Source organism: Amphiura filiformis, chromosome 19, assembly GCF_039555335.1.
Source record: "Amphiura filiformis chromosome 19, Afil_fr2py, whole genome shotgun sequence".
Classification (NCBI taxonomy): domain Eukaryota; kingdom Metazoa; phylum Echinodermata; class Ophiuroidea; order Amphilepidida; family Amphiuridae; genus Amphiura; species Amphiura filiformis.
The window spans coordinates 40,663,530-40,688,239 of NC_092646.1; the positions used below are offsets into that span (position 1 = coordinate 40,663,530).

Here is a 24,710-nt window from a genome sequence, read left to right on the forward strand (position 1 = left end):
AGTCTGTTTACTTCAGAGACAAAATTGATGAGTATAAAAATGATTCTAAGAGATTATGGCAACAACTCAAATCTCTTGGCTATAGTACCAAGTCAAAGGTAAAAAACAAAGTTGTTCTTGATATTAATGGTACAATGTGTTTTGACTCAGACAAAATTGCTAATCATATTAATATGTTTTATACCACCATAGCTTCAGAGCTTGTAAAAAAACTCCCGCCATCTACAAATAGGTTTTGTGCTGACTCAAAAGCTCTCTCTGATTTTTACAAAGATCAAGGCGTGCAACCAGATAACTTGATTCTTTCTCATGTTTCTAAGGAATTTGTTTTAAAAGAACTTAGCAAACTTAATGTAAGTAAAAGTACTGGCATTGATGATATTCCTTCTAGATTTTTGAAGGATGGTGCTTGTGTGCTTGTTGAACCAATAACACATATTGTCAATCTTTCCATCACCACTAATACAGTTCCCAATGATTTCAAATTGGCTCGTGTCAAGCCCTTGTTTAAAAAGAATAGCAGAACTGATGTTGGGAACTACAGACCCGTCAGTATCCTCAGTGTCACATCTAAAATCTTGGAAAGAGCTGTATATGTCCAAGTTGAATCTTACTTGAGGGAGAAGAAATTGCTTTATGATTACCAATCTGGTTTTAGAGGATCATGCTCCACAGATACATGTCTTGTCCATCTTACCGATTACATTCGCACTCAAACTTCTCTAGGCAATTATACTGGTATGGTGTTATTGGACCTACAAAAGGCCTTTGACACAGTGAACCATGATATATTATGTCATAAACTTATCGCTATGGGCATTGGTTCTTCATCATGGTTCCGTTCAGATCTTTCAAATAGGCAGCAAATCGTTAGTGTCAATGATGTGGAATCTGATCCTCTAAACATCTCATGTGGAGCCCCGCAGGGAAGTATTTTGGGCCCACTTTTATTTTTATGTTATGTAAATGATATGCCAATGAGTGTTAATTGTAAACTACTTTTGTATGCTGATGACAGTGCTCTCCTCATTTCTGGTAAGGATCCTAGCGAAATTGGTAAATCCCTTAGCAAAGAACTCAATTCATGTAGAGAGTGGTTAACTGACAACAAGCTTTCCCTTCATCTTGGCAAAACCGAATCCATCCTCTTTGGTACTAAACAAAAACTCAATAAAGCTACTGATTTTGTGGTTAAATGTAATGATGAAGTTATTAAGAGGAACTATCTGTTATTTTTGAGAATATAATTGCCACGGTCAAAAATAGATTTTCTTTATACTTTCATATTTGATGGACCTTGGCCTCAAACTAACACACCTGTGATAAATTTCGGAAAAAAATCCCCGTTGCCATGGTAACAGGCAAATTTCAATTTTAGGCTTATTTTCACAATTTTTGCATTTTTCAGCAGTCAAATTGTCAAGTTTTGAAGCCAGTGTTACTAATATACACAATATAAATATGATTTTTTTCTTTATAAGGTATGAATAGGTCAAACCTTAGATGCCGCAATGAAAGTATAAAAATAATCACCAGATGTCAGGGTGGGTTATACCATTTATTTGAAATAGGGGTGTTTTTCAATTTTTTCAAAGTATGAAAATATACCAACTTTGTATAGCTCATAAACCATATGGTAGTGTTCCGATTTCAACGTCGACCACATCATGTTGAGATGATACATTGGTCTTATGAAAAAGTTACATTTGAGCTTGGGGAAAACACATCTGTATATACAGTGTTGCCAGACATTTTCCTATTTTTCGAAATTCAACACAAATCTCACCTTAAGTTAAATGATGTGAAAATGAAACATCATCCTTTCAAGGAACATTTATTAGAAAGAGAGTTTTTATTCATAACAAATTTCATCAGTTATAATGGTCAGTGTTGTTCTAAACCACATGGGTGTTGCCATAATTGGGGTTTAATTGTGATTTGTGGATATTTTCAACTTTTTACAAGTCATAAAAATACCAAATTGCATTTCTATAATAAAGAAAGAAACATCGACCTCGTCATGTTGAGATGATACATTGGCCTTATGGAAAAGTTATTTTGATCTGGGGGGGGGGGGGGTAAAACATCAGTTTATACAGTGTTGCCAGATATTTTCCTATTTTTTCAAAATTCAACACAAGTCTCGCCCTAAGTTAAAAGATATGAAAATGAAACTTCACCTTCATACGGAACACATCTTTTTAGAAAGAAAGTTAATTTCATATTCAATTTGATCATCTGGGATGGCCAGTGTTATTTCTAAGCCATATGGGTGTTGGCATAGCTGGCGTTTAATATGACAATTTAGATATTTCCAGCTTTCTACAAGTCTTAAAAATAGTACACATCCTTAAAATTATTGTGGAATGAACGCAATATTAAGGTTAAAAATTACCCTAAGAACACTTAGTATGTGAATTTAAATTTTAAATTTGAAAATATTTCCTTCTATACAGTATTGCCAGTTATTATCACATATATTCAAAATTCAACGTATGTCTCACTTTAGGATTTATATTGTTTAAATCGCTGCCATGAATAAACCACATGGATGATGCCACTATAAATGGAGTTAATAGTGAAATGTGGATACATTTTCAATTTTAAAATGACACCTTATTAAAGTTACAGCTATAGTATTCCAATTTTTCACAAAAAACACCCAAAAAGCACACAAATTTGTCCTAATTTGGCGCTTTTATGGGCACTTTTGCCTTAATGCACCCAATTTGGTGTATTGTCTCCACTGCAAACCCACCAATCGACATACCAAAATTGCTAAGGTACCCCCAAAACTGTGGCACATCCCCGTATACCTTTAACCAGGGAGAACCCCCTCCTGGGTCATGTCATAGGTATACTGTGCCCAGTAGTCCTCTTTTTCTACTTGAAACGGATATTTCCTCAGACAACTTTTATCAACATTTGGTGATTTTTTATTTTGCTTTAATCCTGCAAGTATCTGCAAAAGTGTTCATATAAATCTCCTTCAGTCTTGAAAGCTTAATTTTAGTTGCTTCCTTTTTACAAGCTCATACAAATTCATGTCATCAATGAGCAGGGGATGCTTGAATGAGATCATGCAACATTTCAATGGTCATTTCTTTTTCATACTTTCGACTCTCCTGCGAGCTCCTCTCGGGAAAGGTAACTGGACATTAATTTGTCTGGCTGTGAAAAGGTTCTGTGCGCTTGCTGGATCTATATAGTTTTTGCTCATTTCTTCCCCATATCTTTTTTGCAAGTATAGTTGGGATGTGTGTTTTAATAATATGGGGTAGGCGTAATTTAAACATTATCTTACTCTTATATGCATCTTTTTGCAATGTAACAATCTTATATTATTTTAATTTATTTTAGCCTAGCTAGTATGTGTATATTGGTAAAAACATTACGGCTTTTATGTATATTTTAAAGTATACACGTTTGATGTTTTCTGTGTTGTATTTTAAGGGGTTGGTCACCCACCTTTGCACAGTATTTTTATGTCGGACCTGAGAGCACATCGGACATACCAAATTGCATTCTGATATAAAATAATTTTGATTTTTTTTAAATTCGCGATACAATAAAAAATTTAGGGTAAATTATGCATATTGAATTTTTTTTTTTGTTGACATATTACAGTTAATTTAATAAATCTAATGATGTGTACTTAGTGTATGTAGCTGGGATGAAAAGCCGACCACTAATCAATTAAATAATGTTAATTGAAAAATTTGACCTTTCATAGTGAAGATATAGATTTTTCCCCAAAAGACCTTAGGTGTTTTGGTGAAAAATCTATATCCTCAATAAATGTGTCAAATTTTCATATGGACGGCTTTTCATTCCAGCTACATACACTTTAAGTACATATCACTAGATTTATACAATTTACTTTTGAGATCTGTTAAATTTCAAACATATCAATTTTTAATCATTTGCCATATTATATCGCAAATTTCAATATATATCTGATGTGCTCTCAGGTCCACAAAAAATATGTGAAAACGTCGCTATTTGAACCCTTATGACTTATAAAAAATATCGATATCTCACTATTAAACCCTAATTATGGCAACACCCATGTGGTTTGGAACAACACTGACCATTTATACAACTGATCAAATTTAATATGAAAGTAAATTTCATTTTAATAAACTTTCCTTGTGAAGGTGAAGTTTCATTTTCGCATCATTTAACTTATGGTGAGACTTGTGTTAAATTTCGAAAAAATAGGAAAATATCTGGTAACACTGTATAAACATATGTTTTCCCCAAGCTTAAGTGTAAATTTTTCATAAGACCAAATATGTATCATTTCAACATGGTGAAGTTGATGTTTCACTTCAACATATTTTTTAAGGAATGCATACCATGGTATTTTGGTATTTTTAAAACTTGTAAAAAGTTCAAAATAACCACATCTCGCTATTAAACCCTAATTATGGCAACACCCATGTGGTTTGGAACAACACTGACCATACAACTGATCAAATTTAATATGAAAGTAAATTTCTTTCTAATAAACTTTCATTTTCAACCTATGGTGAAACTAGTGCTGAATTTTGAAAAACTAGGAAAATATCTGGCAACACTGTATAAACAGATGTTTTTCCCCAAGCTCAAATGTAAATTTTTCATAAGACCGATGTATCATCTCAACATGATGAGGTCGATGTTTCATTTTCACATCTTTATTTTAGGAATGCATGCCATTGTATTTTGGCATTTTTAAGACTGAAAAATAGCTGAAAAAGCTGAAAAAAAGCTGCAAAAAGCTCAACATACGTTGAATTTTGAATTATGTGATAATATCTGGCAATACTGTATAGAAGGAAATATTTTCCGAACTCAAATTTAAAATTTAAATTCACATACATCTAAATATTGTCATATTAAACGCCAGCTATGGCAACACCCATAAGGCTTAGAATAACACTGACCATCCCAGATGATCAAATTGAATATGAAATTAACTTTCTTTCTAAAAAGATATGTTCCATATGAAGGTGAAGTTTCATTTTCATATCTTTTAACTTACGGCGAGACTTGTGTTGAATTTTGAAAAATAGGAAAATATCTGGCAACACTGTATAAACTGATGTTTTACTCCCCGATCAAAATAACTTTTCATAAGGCCAATGTATCATCTCAACATGACGAGGTTGATCTTTCTTTCTTTATTATAGAAATGCATTTTGGTATTTTTATAACTTTTAAAAAGTTGAAAATATCCACAAATCACAATAAAACCCCAATTATGGCAACACCCATGTGGTTTAGAACAAGACTGACCATTATAACTGATCAAATTAGATATGAATAAAAACTCTCTTTCTAATAAATGTTCCTTGAAAGGATGATGTTTCATTTTCACATCATTTAACTTAAGGTGAGATTTGTGTTGAATTTCGAAAAATAGGAAAATGTCTGGCAACACTGTATATACAGATGTGTTTTCCCCAAGCTCAAATGTAACTTTTTCATAAGACCAATGTATCATCTCAACATGCTGTGGTCGATGTTGAAATCGGAGCACTACCATATGGTTTATGAGCTATACAAGGTTGGTATATTTTCATACTTTGAAAAAATTGAAAAACACCCCTATTTCAAATAAATGGTATAACCCACCCTGACATCTGGGGATTATTTTTATACTTTCAATGCGGCATCTAAGGTTTGACCTATTCATACCTTATAAAGAAAACAGTATATATATATTGTGTATATTAGTAACACTGGCTTCAAAACTTGACAAATTGACTGCTGAAAAATGCAAAAATTGTGAAAATAGGCCTAAAATGAAAATGTGGCTGTTACCATGGCAACGGGGATATTTTCCCCAAATTTATTTCATGTGTGTTTGTTTCAGGTCAAGGTGCATCAAATATGAAAGTTTAAAGGAAATCCATTTTTTGACCGTGGCAAACATTTAAAAAAAATTCTCCAAAATAACAGATAATGCCTCTTAAATGTGCGCATTCTGTCAAGTACCTGGGTATTTCTCTGGATCAATGCTTGTCTTGCGATGAAATTGCCTTCAATGTCATTAAAAAATCTAGTGCCAGGCTTAAATTTTTATACAGACAAGGTTCGTTTCTGAATAAAAAATCGCGTAAAACATTGTGTTCTGCCCTCATCCAATGTCATTTTGACTATTCATGCACTTCCTGGTACTCGGCTCTCTCTCAAAAACTCAAAAATAAACTCCAAATTATACAAAACAAAATGGTCAGATTCATCCTGAACCTAGACTCCCGGACACATATAGGGCAACAGGAACTTGACAGACTGTGCATGCTTTATGTAAAAGATCGGGTTACTCAACTTAAAATGAATCATGTTTTTAAAATTTTTAATGGCACCTCAGTTTCTTATCTTTCGGACAATTTCAAACTCTTTTCTGATATACATGGCTATAACACTGCTCCAGTGAGTTTAATTTTATTCTTCCCGTGCCAAAAGTCAAGCGTGCAATACTTTTTATTTTACCTCGATCCAAGATTGGAATTCACTCCCAAATCATATCAAATCCATCAAAAATCAGAATTGTTTTAAAAGTGCAATAAAGACCTACCTAAGTGAAACCAATTCATAATTTCATGGTATTTTTTTAGTGTTTTTATATATGCTTATTTTTCAATTTCTCTTTAAATATGTATATAGGTTTTTTCTTGATTCTGTATTGAATTGAATGTGCTTTTCTTATTATATAATATATGTTTTTATAATTGGACCCCAATGGAAATAAGCCCCCTTTTGGAGGCTTTCTTGGGTAATCCAAGATTTTAATTCAACATTGTTTGATACATTGTATTTGTAATTCAAAGTTATATTGTATATTCTGTTTTTTGCTGTAATTTTATGTTGAATTTTAATCGAATAAAATCAATCAATCAATCAATCAATGTTTTTGTGCAAAATATTTCTTGCAGATTCATTCGCTTAGCAAAAATATAATTAAATGTGCATATGTTCTGTTAACAGAACAAAATTACAGCAAGTGGCCTATGGAGCAATGTGATATACACAATCATGTGTAACTTGTAAAACCAAATTAGAATCAACTAAATTTTTTAGAAATAAACTTTTTACGTGGATATTAACTCATACATACCATAAAAGAGGATGTTAAAATCACAAAATACTCCCTTAATCAAAGCAAAACCAACCATATACTAAGTGTAGATTTTACAGTCTGCAAATTATATGTGCACTGTTTGCGATTCATCTGGTCTATGTAAGATTGTGATATTCCAGTTGAAATCCATACACCCCCTGTGGAAGACATGACCTTAATCTTCCACACAGGGGGTGTGAATTTCAAATAGGGTTACCAAAATGGGTGACTCCATTTGAAATTTACACCCTATGTGTTTGATACTAAGGTCATGTCTTTTATAGGGGGAGGTGAATTTCAACTGGAATAGCCCATTGGTGATATAAAAGGTACAATAAATGAACACCTACCGGAGTTTCAACCATGTGAGGTCTAACCATACGCAGTGACTTCACCGTCTGGAATACGTCCACTGTTTGAGACTCTTCTAGTCTTTGTAAGATAGTTGATAAGGCACAATATACACCACTGCATCCGATACCATCACTGATATTAGGAAAAAAATATTGAAATCAATTAATATAAAGATGATTAGTTCACCCGCTCCATCCCTGGAATGGTTTATGGAATGATGATTTCAGGCCACCGTGATACACCACTGCATCCGATACCATCACTGACATTAGGAAAGAAAATTATATTGAAATTCAATTAATATAAAAATTATTGGTTAGAAATCCACCCCTGGAATGGTTTATGGAATGATGATTTCAGGAATGGTTTATTGAATGGTAATTTCAAGCCACCATGATCAGTGTTTTTCTGTAAAGTTAAAGTGTGTGGCCTTTTAAAGATCATTGCTCTTAGATTGTGTCCCAGTGGAGGGCAATAAATAAACCAAAGGTATTATAAATGCATGGAACAGGAACTGATTCGGATTTGACAAAATGTGCAGTTAGCGTTGTTGAAAATCGTAAGGCTCTCCTGAGGCCTAAGTAACTAAATGCAAAAACATCAACTATGAAATACAGCACAATTTGTGTCTTATAATATTATCCTGCGATTAATTTACCATGGTTACCTTAGTCAGTAAAGCCTCAGAGAAGTTAGAGAGTACCTGAATATAATTCATAGATCATACCAATACCATGTTTTCATCATATCATGCTTTTACCCCAAACATTTATCTAATAGTAACTTTCAAACAGTGCACAATGATTGTTTTCTTCTGTCACTCATCTATTATGGTAAACATGGCCAGTAAAAGCCTCATGGACAGATGCAAGTCAGAAAGTACCCCTTTATCTTCATCACACTTTCACATGCTATTACCCCATACCCTTATCTACTTCCCATTCCAGAAAAATATAGCACTAATTTTTGGGGATTAAAAAATATTATTATGTTCTGCCAAATGAAACATAGCTCAATTCTACTCATTCCTTTAATCCTAACTGGAGATAAAAGAAAAAAAGAAAATGTTCACTATTTTAAAAAAAGAGCCAAAAACATGTATTTTTGGCATGTTTTCTGACAATCGAGTCACAAAAATCACAGAACAAGTCTGAGCATTCAAAATCTTGAGTTTTTTGTTCTAATTTTCACTTTTTTTGGGTTACTTTAATTAAATGGTTGGTTAAAAGAAAGAAACATGTCTTTTCCAGAAATTAGAATGCATAAACTGAAATTAGTCTTATATTAGGGCTTGATTGTCACAGCATATGAAAAACACCCTAAAAACACATATTTTTGGCCCTTATTTCCAAAAATTGGCTAAATATTAAAATTTGAATTTTATTGCTAGTTAGAAATAACTAAAGGATTAAGATTTAGCTATGTTTCATTTGGCAAAACAGGATATTTTTTTAATCCCAAAAAAATTAGCTCTGTATTTTTCTGGAATAGGTAGTAGTATTAACTTACACACATTGCACAATGATTGGCCCAGAACCTGTCATTCGTCTACCATGGACAATAAAGCCTCATGGTAGGTTGACAGTTCCCGCTGTCTTCATACCAGTACCACATTTTCACTATGCTTCATCCCCATACACTTATCTACATAGCATTAACTTACACACATTGCACAATTATTGGCCCAGAACCTGCCATTCATCTACCATGGTTAACCAGGGAAAATGAAGCCTCATCGAAGTTAGAAAGTACCCCCTTATTTTCCATACCAGTACCACATTTTTACCATGCTTTCAGCCCCATACACTTATCTACGCAGTACTAACTTAGTACATAGTGATTGGTCCAGTCTTCTTCTGCCACTCATCTTCCATAGTAACCAGGGACAATAAAACCTCACAGAAGTTAGAAAATACCCCCTAGATCATACCAATACCACACTTTCATCATATCATGCTTTTACCCCATACCCTTATCTACAGTTTACTTACACACAGTGTACAATGATTGGTCCTTATTCTGCCATTCATATACCATGGTAATCGTATTGGCAACTCGTTAACACGAACTCTCTTATCATGAAGTTCCTGATAACAAGAAGTATGTTTTACATTCCCAAGCATACATTTCACATGTTATTAGAACTGGATAACACAAACTCCTGATAACAAAAGTAAAATTTAAATTCCGCACAACTTTGTGTTAATGAGTTTCCACTGTACCACACTTTCATCATATCATGCTTATACCCCCATACCCTTATCTAGTATTAACTTACACACAGTGCACAATGATCGGTCCAGAACCAGTTTTCTTCTGCCACTCATCTACCATGGTAACCAGAGCCAGCAAATCCTCATTGGAGTCAGCTGGTACTCCCTGGTCATCAAACCAGTTTAGGAACTGAAAGTGCTGAACTATACGTGAGGTAGAAGGCTGTAAGATGGAGCAAAATATGTATTTCTTGTTTAGGCACAACATCTTTATTTGGTCTTATAGCGCTGTCTGTGCTCGAAGAGGTACTGATGGTACTTTTTTCGTACCCTGAACATTTGTACAGTGCATTCGTTTTTTATTTATATGAAAAACAATAATGCTATGCAACTGTTAATTATTATGCTTGATACAATTTATTACATCTCCATGGAGCGATGTTAAGAGTCATGGGTACCTAACCAGGCACCGATAGTTCTATAGGACCAAATTGGATGTGGTGCCTTAGTTATGGACATATCGTCAAAGCATTTTCAAAAGGCAATTACCAAACTACTATAAACCTGGCACTTTTGAACATGATGATATTTAATACCCATACACCACTGACTGTGCGGGGTGAACGACAAGCTCATGCATAGATGCGCCTAGGGTTTATGGAATGATGTGGGCTAGGGGCCCGGAGGTTCAGGGGCCCAAGCGAAGGCGAAAAAGGGATAGAACTAATAAAGGAGACTGCTCCTTGTCCATGCCCCCCCCCCCCAAGGCGCTTGCTACGCCCCTGGCAGTATGTACAACCTCTGTCCTGAGCATTTTATATTTGTTACTGCAGATTTACTCAAATGTTGGCAATTTTCAGACACATTAATGTATAAATGTACATACACGCATAGTCTTTATACCAGCCACTATTTTTGTGTGAATATTTTGTGATGTCTAGCATCGCCAAACAAAGTAAATGTGATTTGCATGAGGACAATGTAGTCTTGGTTCTAGATGGCATGAGGTTCCTCACCAAAAGAAACCGTCTGGTGACCGTCTCAGGAGAGATGTCTATGACGGGTAAATTTGATGCTGCAACCCTGATTTACTTATTTTTGTTAGTATAACTTGTACTTCTAAATTTGCATTTCATCAAACCAAAAAAAATTATAGATCAGAGACGTTTCTCCTGATTTTCGCCACACGGTTTGTTTAGTGTAGGAGCACAAGCATTCTGGAACCGAGACAAAGGTTCATATTGTAATTGTTATTTGTGACACGATCTGGTCCATGGGGGTCAAATGCGTCAAATTTGAAACTGAGATAAAGGTAAAAATATTTAGTGGTGTTTGGTGTTTTTAGTAAATGATAGCCTATTGTATGTAAAATGTAATAATTACAGTAACTCAATTTTCAAAAATGCCTCCCTTGGCCCCCGTGGACCAGATCATGTCACATTTGTATAATTTACAAGTGAAATAACCCAATATCTTACCGCTCCATCGTTGATGGTATACAACTTGTACTTTCTGATCATGATGGAATCGGCATGCATAGTACTGGCGACAAAATCTACTGCTAGGTTACCACCGTATATATGAGAACCACTTTCTGACCAATACTGACCATAAGTCTGAAAATAATGATATGATAAAATTAAAGAAGATACACTGCATTTGCCCGATTAAAAAAAAAAGTTATTCCAATTTATTTTGAAAATGCTGATGGATGTACTGCTAGATTACCAGCACATAAAAAAAACACAGATTTATATAGTGCAATTACAAAATGATCATTGCCCTTTTAAAGAAAGCTGCTGACCACATTTTAGCATCATTCAGGGATGCAGCTCTTTACAGGCACAGTACCCTAATCAGGCTATATAACAACCGTCACAGCCAGGATCAACTCCCGAGTTTTGTACAGGTAGACTGGAATAATTAGCAGTAAGCTATCTCAATTAGTCCCCAAGCAGTGACTAGAATAAAAGAAGATACTGTGGGGACTCGAGCTTGATGAGAACCAGGGACATAGGCTAGTCTAACCAATAAACCCACTGTAAAAAACAGAGGGGGATAACTTTAAAAGCTTTTTGTTTATGGTAATATTTTGATGTAAATAAATGACGCATAACATAGTCTATGTACTTAACATTTTGACTTTATTGATATATATTGCTTTGTCAACATTTTGCCGATGTTGGATTTTGATTGTCAATAATGAAAGTTCTACTCGACAACAGCTCTTACTTCTTACAAGTTCAACTCTATATAAATCTATCTGCAATTGATTTTCTGTCAAAAGTTATTTTGAAGTGTCACATTATTTGCTGTTCTTTTTTTTGGCAAAAAGGTTCATTTTGTGGGACAGATTTCCAAGTAATATTTTTGAGCAATCACTTGTGTTTCATGAACCACTATCTAACAACTTTGACCAAGTTTACAAATAACATATGACAAGAAAATGGGAGGGGGCATACTTTGAAAACATTTATAAAAACAAGTAAAAATTGAGGCATTTTGTTTGCTTCCACCACCTTTTGGCAAAATGGTTCACTTTTCTGTGACAGAATAATTCCAATTAATTTTGAGTATGGTTATGCTTGATGGCACCAGGGGAGCATAGGGCCTCCCTCAAGCTTGCAGTCCCCCCCCCCCCTCTTAAACTTTTCCACCTGTATAATAAGAAATCAGGCAAATTTCCACATTTTAGGTCAAAAATGCCAAATTTTAGATTTTTGCCACTCCCCTTAAAATGTTCTTGCCCCCCCCCCCTCTTTTGCCCACCCCTGAAAATAAATTCTGTGTGCTGCCACTGGGCATATTTTCTGCAGTATACAGCCTGTACCAAAATTATTAACTTTCATACTTATTTAAAAACAATTTATTCGATTAAAGTTAATTTTTTATTACTTCCGTGGTCCAAGCTGTGCACCAAGCACAGACGAGCGTACACACAGAAGAAATAAACAATCACGCTGATTGGCTGATCACCGCATGTGACACAAAGCCGGTTGACCCATTGGTTGACCCATTGGTTGTCGGCGCGGACCTTGTCACTTCTATGCGATCACAATTCACCAGCGCGTACCCGGGCCACGGAAGTAATAAAAAATTAACTTTAAATCTTACATACCTCATTATTATTATTCATAACATTGAGCATGACAATAGAGGTCGCTTTGTAGTCGTACACAAGTCTCCATAGATCACTGACTGTGGTGGGTAAAGGCATCTGAGTTGATATGTATGTATGCTTTTTCCTGTATCCCTGGTAACAAAAAGGAGAATTAGTGTTAGCATTGTCTTTACGCTTTTCACATGCCAAGCTGATACCACAAAAATAACAATACACAAATATGAAAACAAGGGATACAGTTGTAAATTTGCAAAGCACAAAATATTTTAATATTTGATTAAAATCGCTACTCAAGTTGCATGTGTTCAATGTCTATCCATGCACATACCTGCAGTAGCACATGAGCATTCATCCATACCCAATCCATCTATATCCATCCATCCACCCATCCATTATGCACACATAATTTTATCCATCAACTGCTGAATGTAGTTTTTACACATATGGTCCTCGGTTTAAGGCAAATACCGTAGAATTCCGTCTAGAAGCATATATGCCTCTAAACGAGGGTTTTTTTTAACGAAAGATATGAAAGGCCAATACCCTTCTTAAAAACATTGCAATAGATTGGTCTTACAAATATACATGTTTGTACAGCCGCCTTTATCAGTAATATAGTTGTTCAAACTCCAAATAACGTTTTTGTTGAGAGTGTCTGCCTCTTGTCTCTTGTGTCAAAAAAACCTTGTTTAGAGGCATATATATGCTTGCAGACGGAATTTTACGGTAGTGCTCAAATGCATTTAGCATGCATTTGAGGTCTTTTGCAGCAGTTTGAGACTGAGGAATGTCCTCGGTTGAAAGTAAGTCCGCAATTTAGGGCGAAAAATCTTTGTGTGTCCTTATTTGCCGGCAAACACATACGCACCCACCCCACACACGCACTCCCACCCCCACACCCCGGTATCAGTGCCTTCTCAAGGATTCCAAATACTTGGAAAGGTAATATGATCAAAAATATTTTCAGATATGTGTGTTCCGCACAATATCCTTGTTTGAATGGAACATGACCGTGTGTGCATGCATATCCCTCCTCTTCCCTATGCTACACTATTATAATATTATTTATGAAGACATTTGCAAGGTCCTAAAACAGCTGATATAATGTCCACAGAAAAATTGTGTACTTTCTCAAGTTTAGGTCCTAAAATAAACAACACATGCAGGCACACTTACAGGTACTAAAGCTGCATTGATGTAGTCTGTTGATGATGAAGCTGATGGCGTCACTAAAAATGGCCTCACACGGTCACCTGAAAATGAGAAGAAATAATGAATAGTTTGAACATTATTTTAATAAATAGTTTAAACAGATATACAATGATACCCACAATGCTTTACTTACCAAATCACAAAGTCAAGTCAAAATTAAAAGGTAAATTTTCATGGGAAAATTTTCTGGACATGTGACACCCATGCGCGCAGATATATTAGCATTATGGAATGTGACCCCGAGCACAGCGGGTGGTCTACCGATGTATTTGAATAGGAAGAATTCCTCCTTTGATGGAAAATATGTTACTTGTCGCAAATTAATAATATTATGGTAAGAGTTTCTGCAGATAAATATTTTTCCGTAGGTAGATATTTTTGAAATTACGTTTTGATGATATTGTGAAGAAATTAAGATTGCATAATATTCAATAAATTTGCAATGCACAAATTTCTATTGAAATTGTCGCCAAGAATACTATTCCAATTCAAAATTACTAAGAATTGTCACCGCCGGGGGTCAGGGATCAGGCTCGAGGTTACACTCACATTGATATGATACCCATTGGTCATGTGTCCAGAAAATATACCTTCTAATGTTGACTGAATGTAGACCAATTATGGACTTAAATGTTTAATAGGTCTGATTTTGACCTGTTAATTTAGATACCATTTTAATACACTGTAATATCCATTATCATGTCGTGCAAATCATCTTTTGATTTTGGTGAAACTGTTGTTTCATTTGATGAACAACAGGATGCATATGATACCACCTTTGGGCAATTATGCATCTCATGCCATTTGATACTCTTTTCTTTTAAATTTAGGGTTGGGAAATGGTTTTGGAAAAGATTAGGGTAAGGTTATCAATGGTAAAGGGCAAAGTGGCAAAAGCATGTGTACTTTGTTCAGATCAACAACAGGTCTGAGTTAGACTAAACTAAACCAAATTCACCTGAACTTCTGAACTAAAATGTTTCTAAACTTACAAAGTTACAATGTTTCTAAACTAAAATGTTTTTAAATGTTTCTAAACTAAATTGTTTTTAAATGTTTCCAAAATAAATTGTTTCTAAACTAAAATGTTTCTGAACTAAAATGTTTCTAAACTAATATGTTTCTTAAAGGAGGATTTCATGATCCTAGCATCCTCTTTTTCATTAGATATCCACGAAAAAAGCTTATTTCCAAAATTTCAGTTGATTCCGATTTTGCGTTTGCGAGTTATGCATGATTATGTGTATTACACTGCTCCATAGACAATGTGTTGTAATTTCGTTCTGGTGCACCAGAACGAAATTCAAATTTAGCGATATTTTTGCTAAACGAGTTAATCTGCAAGAAATATTTGGTACATAAACATTATGTAGCCAGAGGTATCCAGTGGTGTAAAAATCTCAACTTTTTTTGGGAAAAGTGGGGGGATGAGGCTGTGGATCACGAAATGCCCCTTTAACTAAAATGCTCATAAACTAACATGTTTCTAAGCTGAAATGTTTCTCACTAAAATGTTTCTAAAATGCTTCTAAACTAAACTGTTTCTAAAACAAACTTAAAATTTTAGAAAAAATTAAATATTAGAGAAAAATACATATACTTACTTGGCAGCCTATCTTTATATCTGTTTTTGTCTAGGTTTTCAGTCTTAGTTGCCGCCTTACAGCTTCCTACATTTGGTGCAACAGTAAGCTTCTCAAGCAGCTGAAACTGTTCTTCCAACGAAGGCATACTAACACCTTTGGCAGGATGGATCTTCAACTTAGCATAGACTTCTTCAAAGTTTGCGGCCGGTATGGTGGTGTCTTTTGTCAGTATTGCTTCTAATAAGGCTTCATATATGAACTGATATTGCTCCTGTACATTAGAGAAAATATGAAGGAATATGTATGATGCAGGGGGTAGATTTGCTAGTATTACGTTGTTCCATCTTTCATTTTCCTCCAACTGTTCAGATACTCATGAGAAATCTGCTCTCAACTAAATTAATAGTAAGGGCGTTGGCTCTAAAAATGTTACGCCTTGTTATGTAAATAAGACAATTTCACGCTCCATGACTTTCACACTGGATCTCGGAGCATGTTCCTTTGTTATGCTAAATCCTTTCCCTATTTTCTGTGCACAAGGTCCTTCCTATACAGTGAATGCACATGAAAAGAGTGTACCGCACGAGTATAATATGTGATGTAAATATAGCGATAGTTGTATCAAGAAATGTAATGTACTGCTACGATGTACAAAACAAGTAAGACCAGTTCTGTTCTATGGAGGTTATGTTTAATGAGGGATCCTTTAACTCTTTTCTTTTTGTCCTTTGCTCCTATTTACTCCTTATCTATTTGACTTTTACAGGATCTACAATAATACAGAATACGGTACGTAAATACCAAGAAGTTCCTTCTCCGTAGGACGAATCTCCATAGTTAGACAGGTTTAAAGGTAGACCTGGTCTAACCGTTGTTTTGTGCATACAAACCTTGGGGTTTGGTTTGATATGGGAAGGGACCTGCCACTGATACCCAATGCTCAGATTTTTTTTTAAATATTAGCATGTTTGGGAAAATTTTGGCTCAAGATTCTCAAAATCAGGTCAATTTTCCAACAAACTTGAGATGAATTTATTAATAAGTGACCCATCTATACCAATTTTCACACAAAAAAAGGTCATCTTTATACCAAAAGGCTGAAATGCCAATTCAAACAGCAGACATCACTCCTAATAGAAATAACTGCCAATGTTCCTCATGAACAAAATTATACTTACTGCTGTTTGTACCATCTTGCATCGTTGCTGTCTCATCTCACTGACATACTTATACACATCTACAATGCCTGAGTGTTGAGCCTGATCTAACTGAGTATCTACGCTAATATATGCACCAGTACGACCTACTCCAGCACTGCAAGACAAAATAAAATGCGTTTAAACTGTGTTATTTCAAGTGCCAATTATCAGTATGCAGTTTGTGTGACCAGGGGTGTGCTAACACTTTTTTGGCTACTAGCCAGTGGGGCAGGTAACTCATAACATTATGAGAAATGTTACCCAGAACCAGGGCCACACTCCATAGTACTATTAAAGAAGCACAATTAATCATCCTAAATGTTTTCCTCACCAGACAAGCGGGTACTTTTGAAAATGCAACACAACAAAGGTCCAACAGGGTGACCAACTGGCGACAGTTTTGAAGAAAAAAAATAGCTGGAACCCATGTTTTCTCCAGATTGGATATCTCAATCTGACCTTGAACTTATTGCTATTGAAATACAGAAACTCTCAAATAAAAAATACTTGATGTTTACAAAGCATGATTTATAGAGTCGCTCTGTGTGGGGAAGCTTGGAGACATGTTTGGATCATGATGGGACCAGTCAAGTTTCAAATAATTGTAATGTCTACCATTATGTTATTTTGTAATTGTTATTATGAGTAGCATACCCATGGGTGAAAGAGATAACAGACCACATACAATCAGTCAAAGTCTCAGCATCACCCAATAATGAGGGCCGATTGTTCCATGAAATATGTGACAGGCAAGACTGCTACACACTTACCGCATATTTTTACAGTCTATTGCGAAAGTATGCAACACTCTATTCTATCGTGTATACATGAAGGAATGCAATGCTGGCGTGATTGTTACACACAGAACAAACGAACAATCAGCCCACATGAATATGCAAGAACTCACAGCATACAATGCACGGGGACTTTGACTGGTTGTACGCGGTCTGTTACTCTTTCGTCCATGAGCATACCAATAGAGGCCCTCCATGAAATTATCTATTGGCTCCAAACAAAGGATTTGAGCCGGTGTCCTTCACCGTAGTTATGGCAGAGTGCAGTCCATTCAATCAAATGTTGTCATCAACCTATTTGATCGTAGTGCAGGGTTATGTGTGTGAGACGAACTGTCACGGTAGATTGCAATCATGCTTTTGTTTAATGCATTTGAGTAGTCCGCCATATTTACGGGATGATATGTCACATGCAAGGCCTCTATATATTAACTATCACACACTATGTCAAATTTCTACTAAAATGTTGAATGAAAGTTCGATCACTCACCTGCAATGTACCACTGTGAGTGCACTACTATCTGCTTCATACTCCCTGACAACCCTCCTGAAATTAAGTATAGCACTAGGATACTGTAATACACCCATGTCCGGCCATGTTGTAAAATGGAACTGTTTTACTGTGTGCACTGAACCTTCCTCACCAATCTGAAATAAAAAAAGAAAAATGTCAACTAAGCTAGTCCGTTTGATTATTACTGGTGATCTGGCATATGTTAGATGTAACTGTTTTAATTTTGAGCTTGTGACCAGAAGCAACACCTTTGTTCATTTGGGGGGGGGGGGGGGTTTAGGGGTCAACATTCTGAAAATGTGCTTAGAACTGACCATTTTTGGCCTAAAAAGTGGACATGTTCCTGTTTTTTTGGTGGTGATAGGAAATTCCTGATATGAAAATTCCTGATGGAATAATCCAAGTCCTCCTCCTGGCTGACTGGTATTACCATCATAGTGTCAAAGTGTCTCAACTCAAACCTAAGCAAATTTTCTGTAACCTGTATACTCCAATCATAACCCAAAATTGCTGATGACTTTACTTAATTCATATGGGCATTTCTGATGATATAATCCAAGTCCTCATCTATAACTACCTGGTTTAATCATTATCATTTTGTCACAATGTTACACCACTCAATCCAACCCTAATGCAGTTTCATACTTTCTGCCGCTTGCTGCTGAGCAGTGTAGTTCTTCATCATGCCGCTTGTACTTTTCTGCAAGCGGAGCGGCATGACTATGAAAGCCAATGTTGCCGCTCAAAAAATTGCTTCCTGTTCTCATACACTTCTAGCGGTGCTGCTGCTTGGGCAAAGCGGTAGAGTGATGAATATAATATCGGCTTGTCGTCGTCAGAGCGGCAAGGGGCAGACAAGTATGAAACCAGTTACTCCACCCTAATCCAAACTATCTTTGTATTATTGATGACTTTACCTTGTTCATATGGAAAGTTCTGATGGTATAATCTAAGTACTCCTCCTGACTGACTGGTATCACCGTTATTGTGTCAAATGTCTGAGTCACACCTTTTGCCAAGTCCGGCCAGTACACATCACATTTTTTCTGCAACATGACAAATTAATAGTAAATAAGAGAACAAAATTACATATAGTCCGTCAACTCAGAAGTACAAAGTAAATAGACCTCGGAAAGTGGAGGTACAAGATTAATTATTTCAGCGCACTCTGTGTGTAAATGCTTCTTTGGCGCGCCAACTGCTGCGCGTTTTGTACTTGCCGAGCACACCATGTTCTTTATGCGTCACATTTTTTAATACGCAGTGCGTGTGACACAAAGCATCGACCCCCGATGCCACAGATTTGGTTTGTACTTCTAGGTTGAAGCAGTATATCAATTGAATGGATGCCTGCATCATACTAGCATTTGCAGAAAAATGTTAGTAGCCATTGTGCAAACATTACAATGGATTCAGACAAAATCAAGTAGCCTGGAGCCCAACTGGTAGCGATTTGATGTTGAACATGCTAGCGCCTTCTGATCCACATATTGCATGGTTGTTAGCTTGAATGATAGTAAACAAGTTAAAATTGAATATTTTTAACACTACACTGTTATCACTTGGTTGTGTCACATTTAAAAGGGCATTTCGTGATCCACAGCATCATCCCCCCACTTTTCTCAAAAAAGTTGAGATTTTTCATACCACTGTGGTATGAAATTTGAATTACGTTCTGGTACACCAGAATGAAATAACAACGCATTGTCAATGGAGCAGTGTAATGCACATAATCATGCATAACTCGCAAACGCAAAATCAGAATCAACTGAAATTTTGGGAATAAGTTTTTTTTTGTGGATATCTACTGGATAATGTCATAAAAACACGATGCTAGGATCACGAAATACTTCTTTAAGTATTTCGTTGGAGGTAGTAGGGACTTTATTTCAAGGGAATTGTATGTAGATGATTATTGACTTTAAAGGGAATTCTTTCCAATATACCTTTCCCATTTCTACACAGTTTGTCAACATAACAATCTTGCTTGCTTTGTGTTGCCATATCATACGCCAGAAGTCAGATATTGTCGAATCAAGTGGCCCTGTAATAAAGATGTAAAAAACAAACTGTTAGAAAATGTTGATATAAAGATACCCCGGAAAGATACAAGTATTATTAACAGCTACGCCCTGCTTGTTCATAAAATACGAACACATTCAAATTTTGCATGGCCTGAATGGGATACGGCAAGTGACTGTTGATATTTTCCTGTATTTTGTGAGAACAGACAGGGGCTATAATTTTATCTTTTAGTGAACATGAATACTTTATAATCTTGTTGGTAAGTTTTGCTGAAAGGTTTCAGGTTGATGATCTTACTATATATAATGAAGTCCTTTGGCTATAATTTCCTTATTTTGTGTGTGTTTGCCGCCAACCGAGGACAGTGTGTATTGCTATAGAACCGAGGACCTGTGTATTGTGTTTTCATCGCCTAACCGTGGACTAAAATGGCGGATTTTTTTGTGTATAATACAAAAACGAATTTTATCCATCAACTGCTGAATGTAGATTTTACACATATGGTCCACGGTTTGGAGCAATATCACTATAATGCATTTAGCATGCATTTGAGGTCTTTTGCAGCAGTTAAGACTGAGGACTGTCCTTGGTTGGAAGTAAGTCCGCAGTTTAGGGTGAAAAATCTTGTGTGTGTCCTCGTTGCGGCAAACACATACGCACGCCACATGTGTGATGAGAACACAGATAATACTGATAATATTACCTAAAAAAATGCAAATTCAAATTGATATTTTCTTAAAAGATTCATTGCTAATCAAGTTACTTACCTTGAGTGGCAATGTATTTCCTTTTCTGATTGTAATCCTACAAAAAGAAACAAGACAAAAATGATAATGAATAGATCATTGGCAACATGCGAAATTGGCATATTCATAAAAAGTGCAAAAATCTAAGTTTTGCATTATCAGAATCAAGCCATTCCCAGTAACATCATTTATAATACTAGCAGTCACAGAGAGACAGTAAATTGTTAGTGATCAAATGGCAGTACTTAGCAAATTAATGGGCTATTCCAGTTGAAATCCACACTACCCCTGCGGAAGATTTTGGAAATATCTTCCACAAGGGGAGTATGTTTTGGTCAGGGTTAATCATTTTGAAATCCATACTCCCCCTGTATCATGTCTTTACATACATCTTCCACAACTGGAGTGCATATTTCAAATGCAAGTTACCCACTTGCATATCAAAACTCATACTCCCTCTGTGGAAGACTTTAGCATACACTGTGTGATGAACGCTCGAGTGTGCTGGACTCGGACATAAATCTGACAATGCCAATACACTTGGTTAGTATTTTGATTATTTTATCTAAGGTTGTGGGGGTCGGGGCACTCCCATTGTGGCCTGTACACCATCCGCGATAATCAACTTTTGAAAAGCACCCTAAATTAGGATTTAACCCTTGGCTAAAACTATACCCTAAACAGATGTTTTCACACCCTAAACAGGGATTTTATTCCTTGCATCAAATTTCATACCCTAAATTTCATTTCCGCTTATTAGCAATTGTCATTTTGCTACCCTTTTTTCCAATTTTTCATGTTTTTGACACCCTAAACGTGTTACGCGCGTATCGTGCCTACCCACGAAAAACTACCCTTTTTATGTGTTTTCATTATCGCGGATGGTGTACAGGCCACAATGGGAGTGACCTCCGGTTGTGTGTCGGTTGGGTCGAATACAGCTGTTGAAAGCTGTGTTCATTGTATTGAAATTCCCAGTATAGTTACGATTTGACACTAGGGCATAGCAGCTTCTGACCGATATTACAGCAATTGATTTTTCGATCCAGCTATGGATATCACAAAAACAATGACAAGAGAATCAAAGCTTTAATAATTAAAGAAAAATATGGAAGATTATGATACTCACATCAATATAGCATGCATTGATATAGTCAGAGTTGGAGATGCCATCTTTAGGTTGCAACTTAACACGAGAATGATCATCTGTTATTGAATAAAGATATGATAGTGTAAATGTGAGGGAAAGGAGTATGTAAGAAACATGTCAAGTTAAAAGTTTGTCTAAGACAATAATTATATCAATCACAATGACTTCTAAGTAAAATGGGCTATTCCAGTTGAAATCCACACTACCCCTGTGGAAGATTTTGGAAATATCTTCCACAGGGGAGTATGAATTTTAAATGGAATGAACATATCAGGCAGCTCCATTTGAATTTAATACACCCCCTGAGAAATATTCACCATGAATCTTCCACAGAGGGAGGGTGAGTTTCAAATGGGGCTCCCTAATGTGTTCATTCCATTTAAAATTCATACTCCCCCTGTGGAAGATATTTCCAAAATCTTCCACAGGGGTAGCGTGGATTTTAAATGGAATAGCCCAATCTAATATCAATCTCTTTAGAACTAAACTGGGCTCAAAAAGAAACTTATAATTTTTCACAAGGTCATATCTTAAAATCCTGTCCATGAAAATGAACAAAAATTACACACAGGATTACTTCAATACTCTACTCTAAACAAATATCAGTAACCAAGCAGTTGTCCAACTGACACAACAGCAAAATGCACTGACACAGAGCAGCTTCCTGGACCACATTCACAGACGAATAATTGGCACCCAGCAAAAGAAATCTGTGAGAATGCGTACAAGATCTTTATAAAGGTGATGATTTCTTTCTTCAAGAATCAGGTCTTGTTCCACATTATTCCACTTACTCACAGATTTCTTGTGTTGGGTGCCAATTATTTGGCTGTGAATGTGGTCCAGGAAACTGTTCCATGTCAGTGCATTTTGCTGTTGTGTCAGCTGTTTGGTTACTGAGCAGTATTAGAGTATTGAAGTAATCATGTGTGCAATTTTGGTTCATTTTTCTGGATAGGATTTTAAGATATGTTCTTGTGAAAAATTATAAGTTTCCTTTTGAGCCCCAGTTTATTTAGCTAAGTTCAACCAGTCTCTAGCTTTGGGGTAGGTATTGGATTTAACACATTGGGCTATTCCATTTAAAATCCACACTACCCCTGTGGAAGATTTCTGAAATTTCATCCACAGGGGGGGTATGAATTTTAAAAGGAATTAACACATTAGCTGCTCCATTTGAAACTCGCTCTCCCTCTGTGGAAGATTCAGGTTGAATCTTTCTCAGAGGGTGTATGAAATTCAAATGGAGCTGCTAATGTGTTCATTCCATTTGAAATTCATACTCCCTCTATGGAAGATATTTCCAAAATCTTCCACAGGGGTAGTGTGGATTTTAAATGGAATAGCCCATTACAGTTGTTTTAGAGGACAACTGGTGTCTTCATATTGTTATTTTATAGAATTTACAAATTTGGGCATTTGTCCATCTAAAAGTTCATTTCAGGCTATATTACACTGAAAGCATTAGTTCTACTACCAATGCAGTTTTTGGCTGTCTAAAAATCTGTATACAACCCTACAAGTAAACAACAAACAAAGGCATTTGACTTACATGGTACAATATTGTTGTATCTATTTTTTTGTATGTTTTGCTTCTCCATCGCATCTTTCCAATCATGATCTTTCTTGTTGGGTAATTTCTGAAATACCAAATGATTCATACTTCAAATAATGATCCATAAAACAAAAACACAATCAAGTATAATAATCACTGCTCAATCTCATTGTCATCCTTTGCTGAAATAGAGTTATTTCGCACTTTTGTTGTTGATGTTGCATTTGCATGCAATAAATATGGAAGTAAGGCTCTGATTGGCTATTTGAATCATGTCATGAAATACTGGCATCTGATTCGCTAAACCACAAGCTGTATAGCAAAAAGGTGATTCTGGTATAACGTGGTTCTTTTATGTCATAAATAGAGTACAAAATGATGTTGCCAGGAACATATCTTTAAATAAACATATCTTTAAACCAGGAACATATCTTTAAACTTCATCTTCAATTCACATCTCAGGCAGCATTACATTAATACATACATTACATCTGTCTTAACCAATCAAAGATAACTATTTTCTCATATTCTGAATGCAGCCAATCACAACTCACATAAAAATCAATACAAAACCAGATTGAGCCAATCGTAGCTTTCCTTATGTTCACTATGGAATCCCTTTCACCAATATCATCTTCTTATTTAAACCAATCATCATTGTCCTTATGTCACATCGGTTCTCTTTCTACCAATCACAATTTACCTTACACGTATATTCACTATGGAATCCCTTTCCTTGATTAGCTCTCTTCCTAATTCATTACAATTTCTCTTTCCACCAATCATAGTTTACCTCATATTCACTATAGGGCCTTAACCTTTTCTTCATAAGCTCTCTTCTTATTTAAACCAATCATCATTATCCTTATGTCACATCGGTTCTCTTTCTACCAATTACAATTTACCTTATATTCACTATGGAATCCCTTTCCTTGATTAGCTCTCTTCCTAATTCATCCAAACATTACAATTTCTCTTTCCCACCAATCATAGTTTACCTTATATTCACTATAGGGCCTGCACTATAGGGCCTACGTTTCCTTCATAAGCTCTCTTCTTATTCTTATATAAACCAATCATCAATGACCTTATATCGCATCAGTTCTCTTTCTACCAATCACAATTTACCTTAT

At 35.6% G+C, this 24,710-nt stretch overlaps 1 protein-coding gene across 1 annotated transcript in view; it reads right to left on the reverse strand.

Annotated features, from left to right (window-relative positions):
- Window positions 1-24,503, reverse strand: part of LOC140141305 (receptor-type tyrosine-protein phosphatase mu-like) — a 30,062-nt gene extending 5,559 nt beyond the window's left edge. The window contains exons 1-14 of the mRNA XM_072163132.1: window positions 24,483-24,503; window positions 23,575-23,662; window positions 22,002-22,078; window positions 20,894-20,930; window positions 20,048-20,145; window positions 19,019-19,147; window positions 18,078-18,235; window positions 16,773-16,908; window positions 15,613-15,865; window positions 13,973-14,049; window positions 12,794-12,928; window positions 11,154-11,291; window positions 9,741-9,898; window positions 7,459-7,594 (exon numbers count right to left, since the gene is read on the reverse strand). Of these exons, the coding sequence (XP_072019233.1) occupies window positions 7,459-7,594; window positions 9,741-9,898; window positions 11,154-11,291; window positions 12,794-12,928; window positions 13,973-14,049; window positions 15,613-15,865; window positions 16,773-16,908; window positions 18,078-18,235; window positions 19,019-19,147; window positions 20,048-20,145; window positions 20,894-20,930; window positions 22,002-22,078; window positions 23,575-23,623 (1,581 nt within the window). The 5' untranslated portion in view covers window positions 23,624-23,662; window positions 24,483-24,503. The remainder of the gene's footprint in view (window positions 1-7,458; window positions 7,595-9,740; window positions 9,899-11,153; window positions 11,292-12,793; window positions 12,929-13,972; window positions 14,050-15,612; window positions 15,866-16,772; window positions 16,909-18,077; window positions 18,236-19,018; window positions 19,148-20,047; window positions 20,146-20,893; window positions 20,931-22,001; window positions 22,079-23,574; window positions 23,663-24,482) is intronic.
- Window positions 24,504-24,710: the final 207 nt, after the last annotated feature.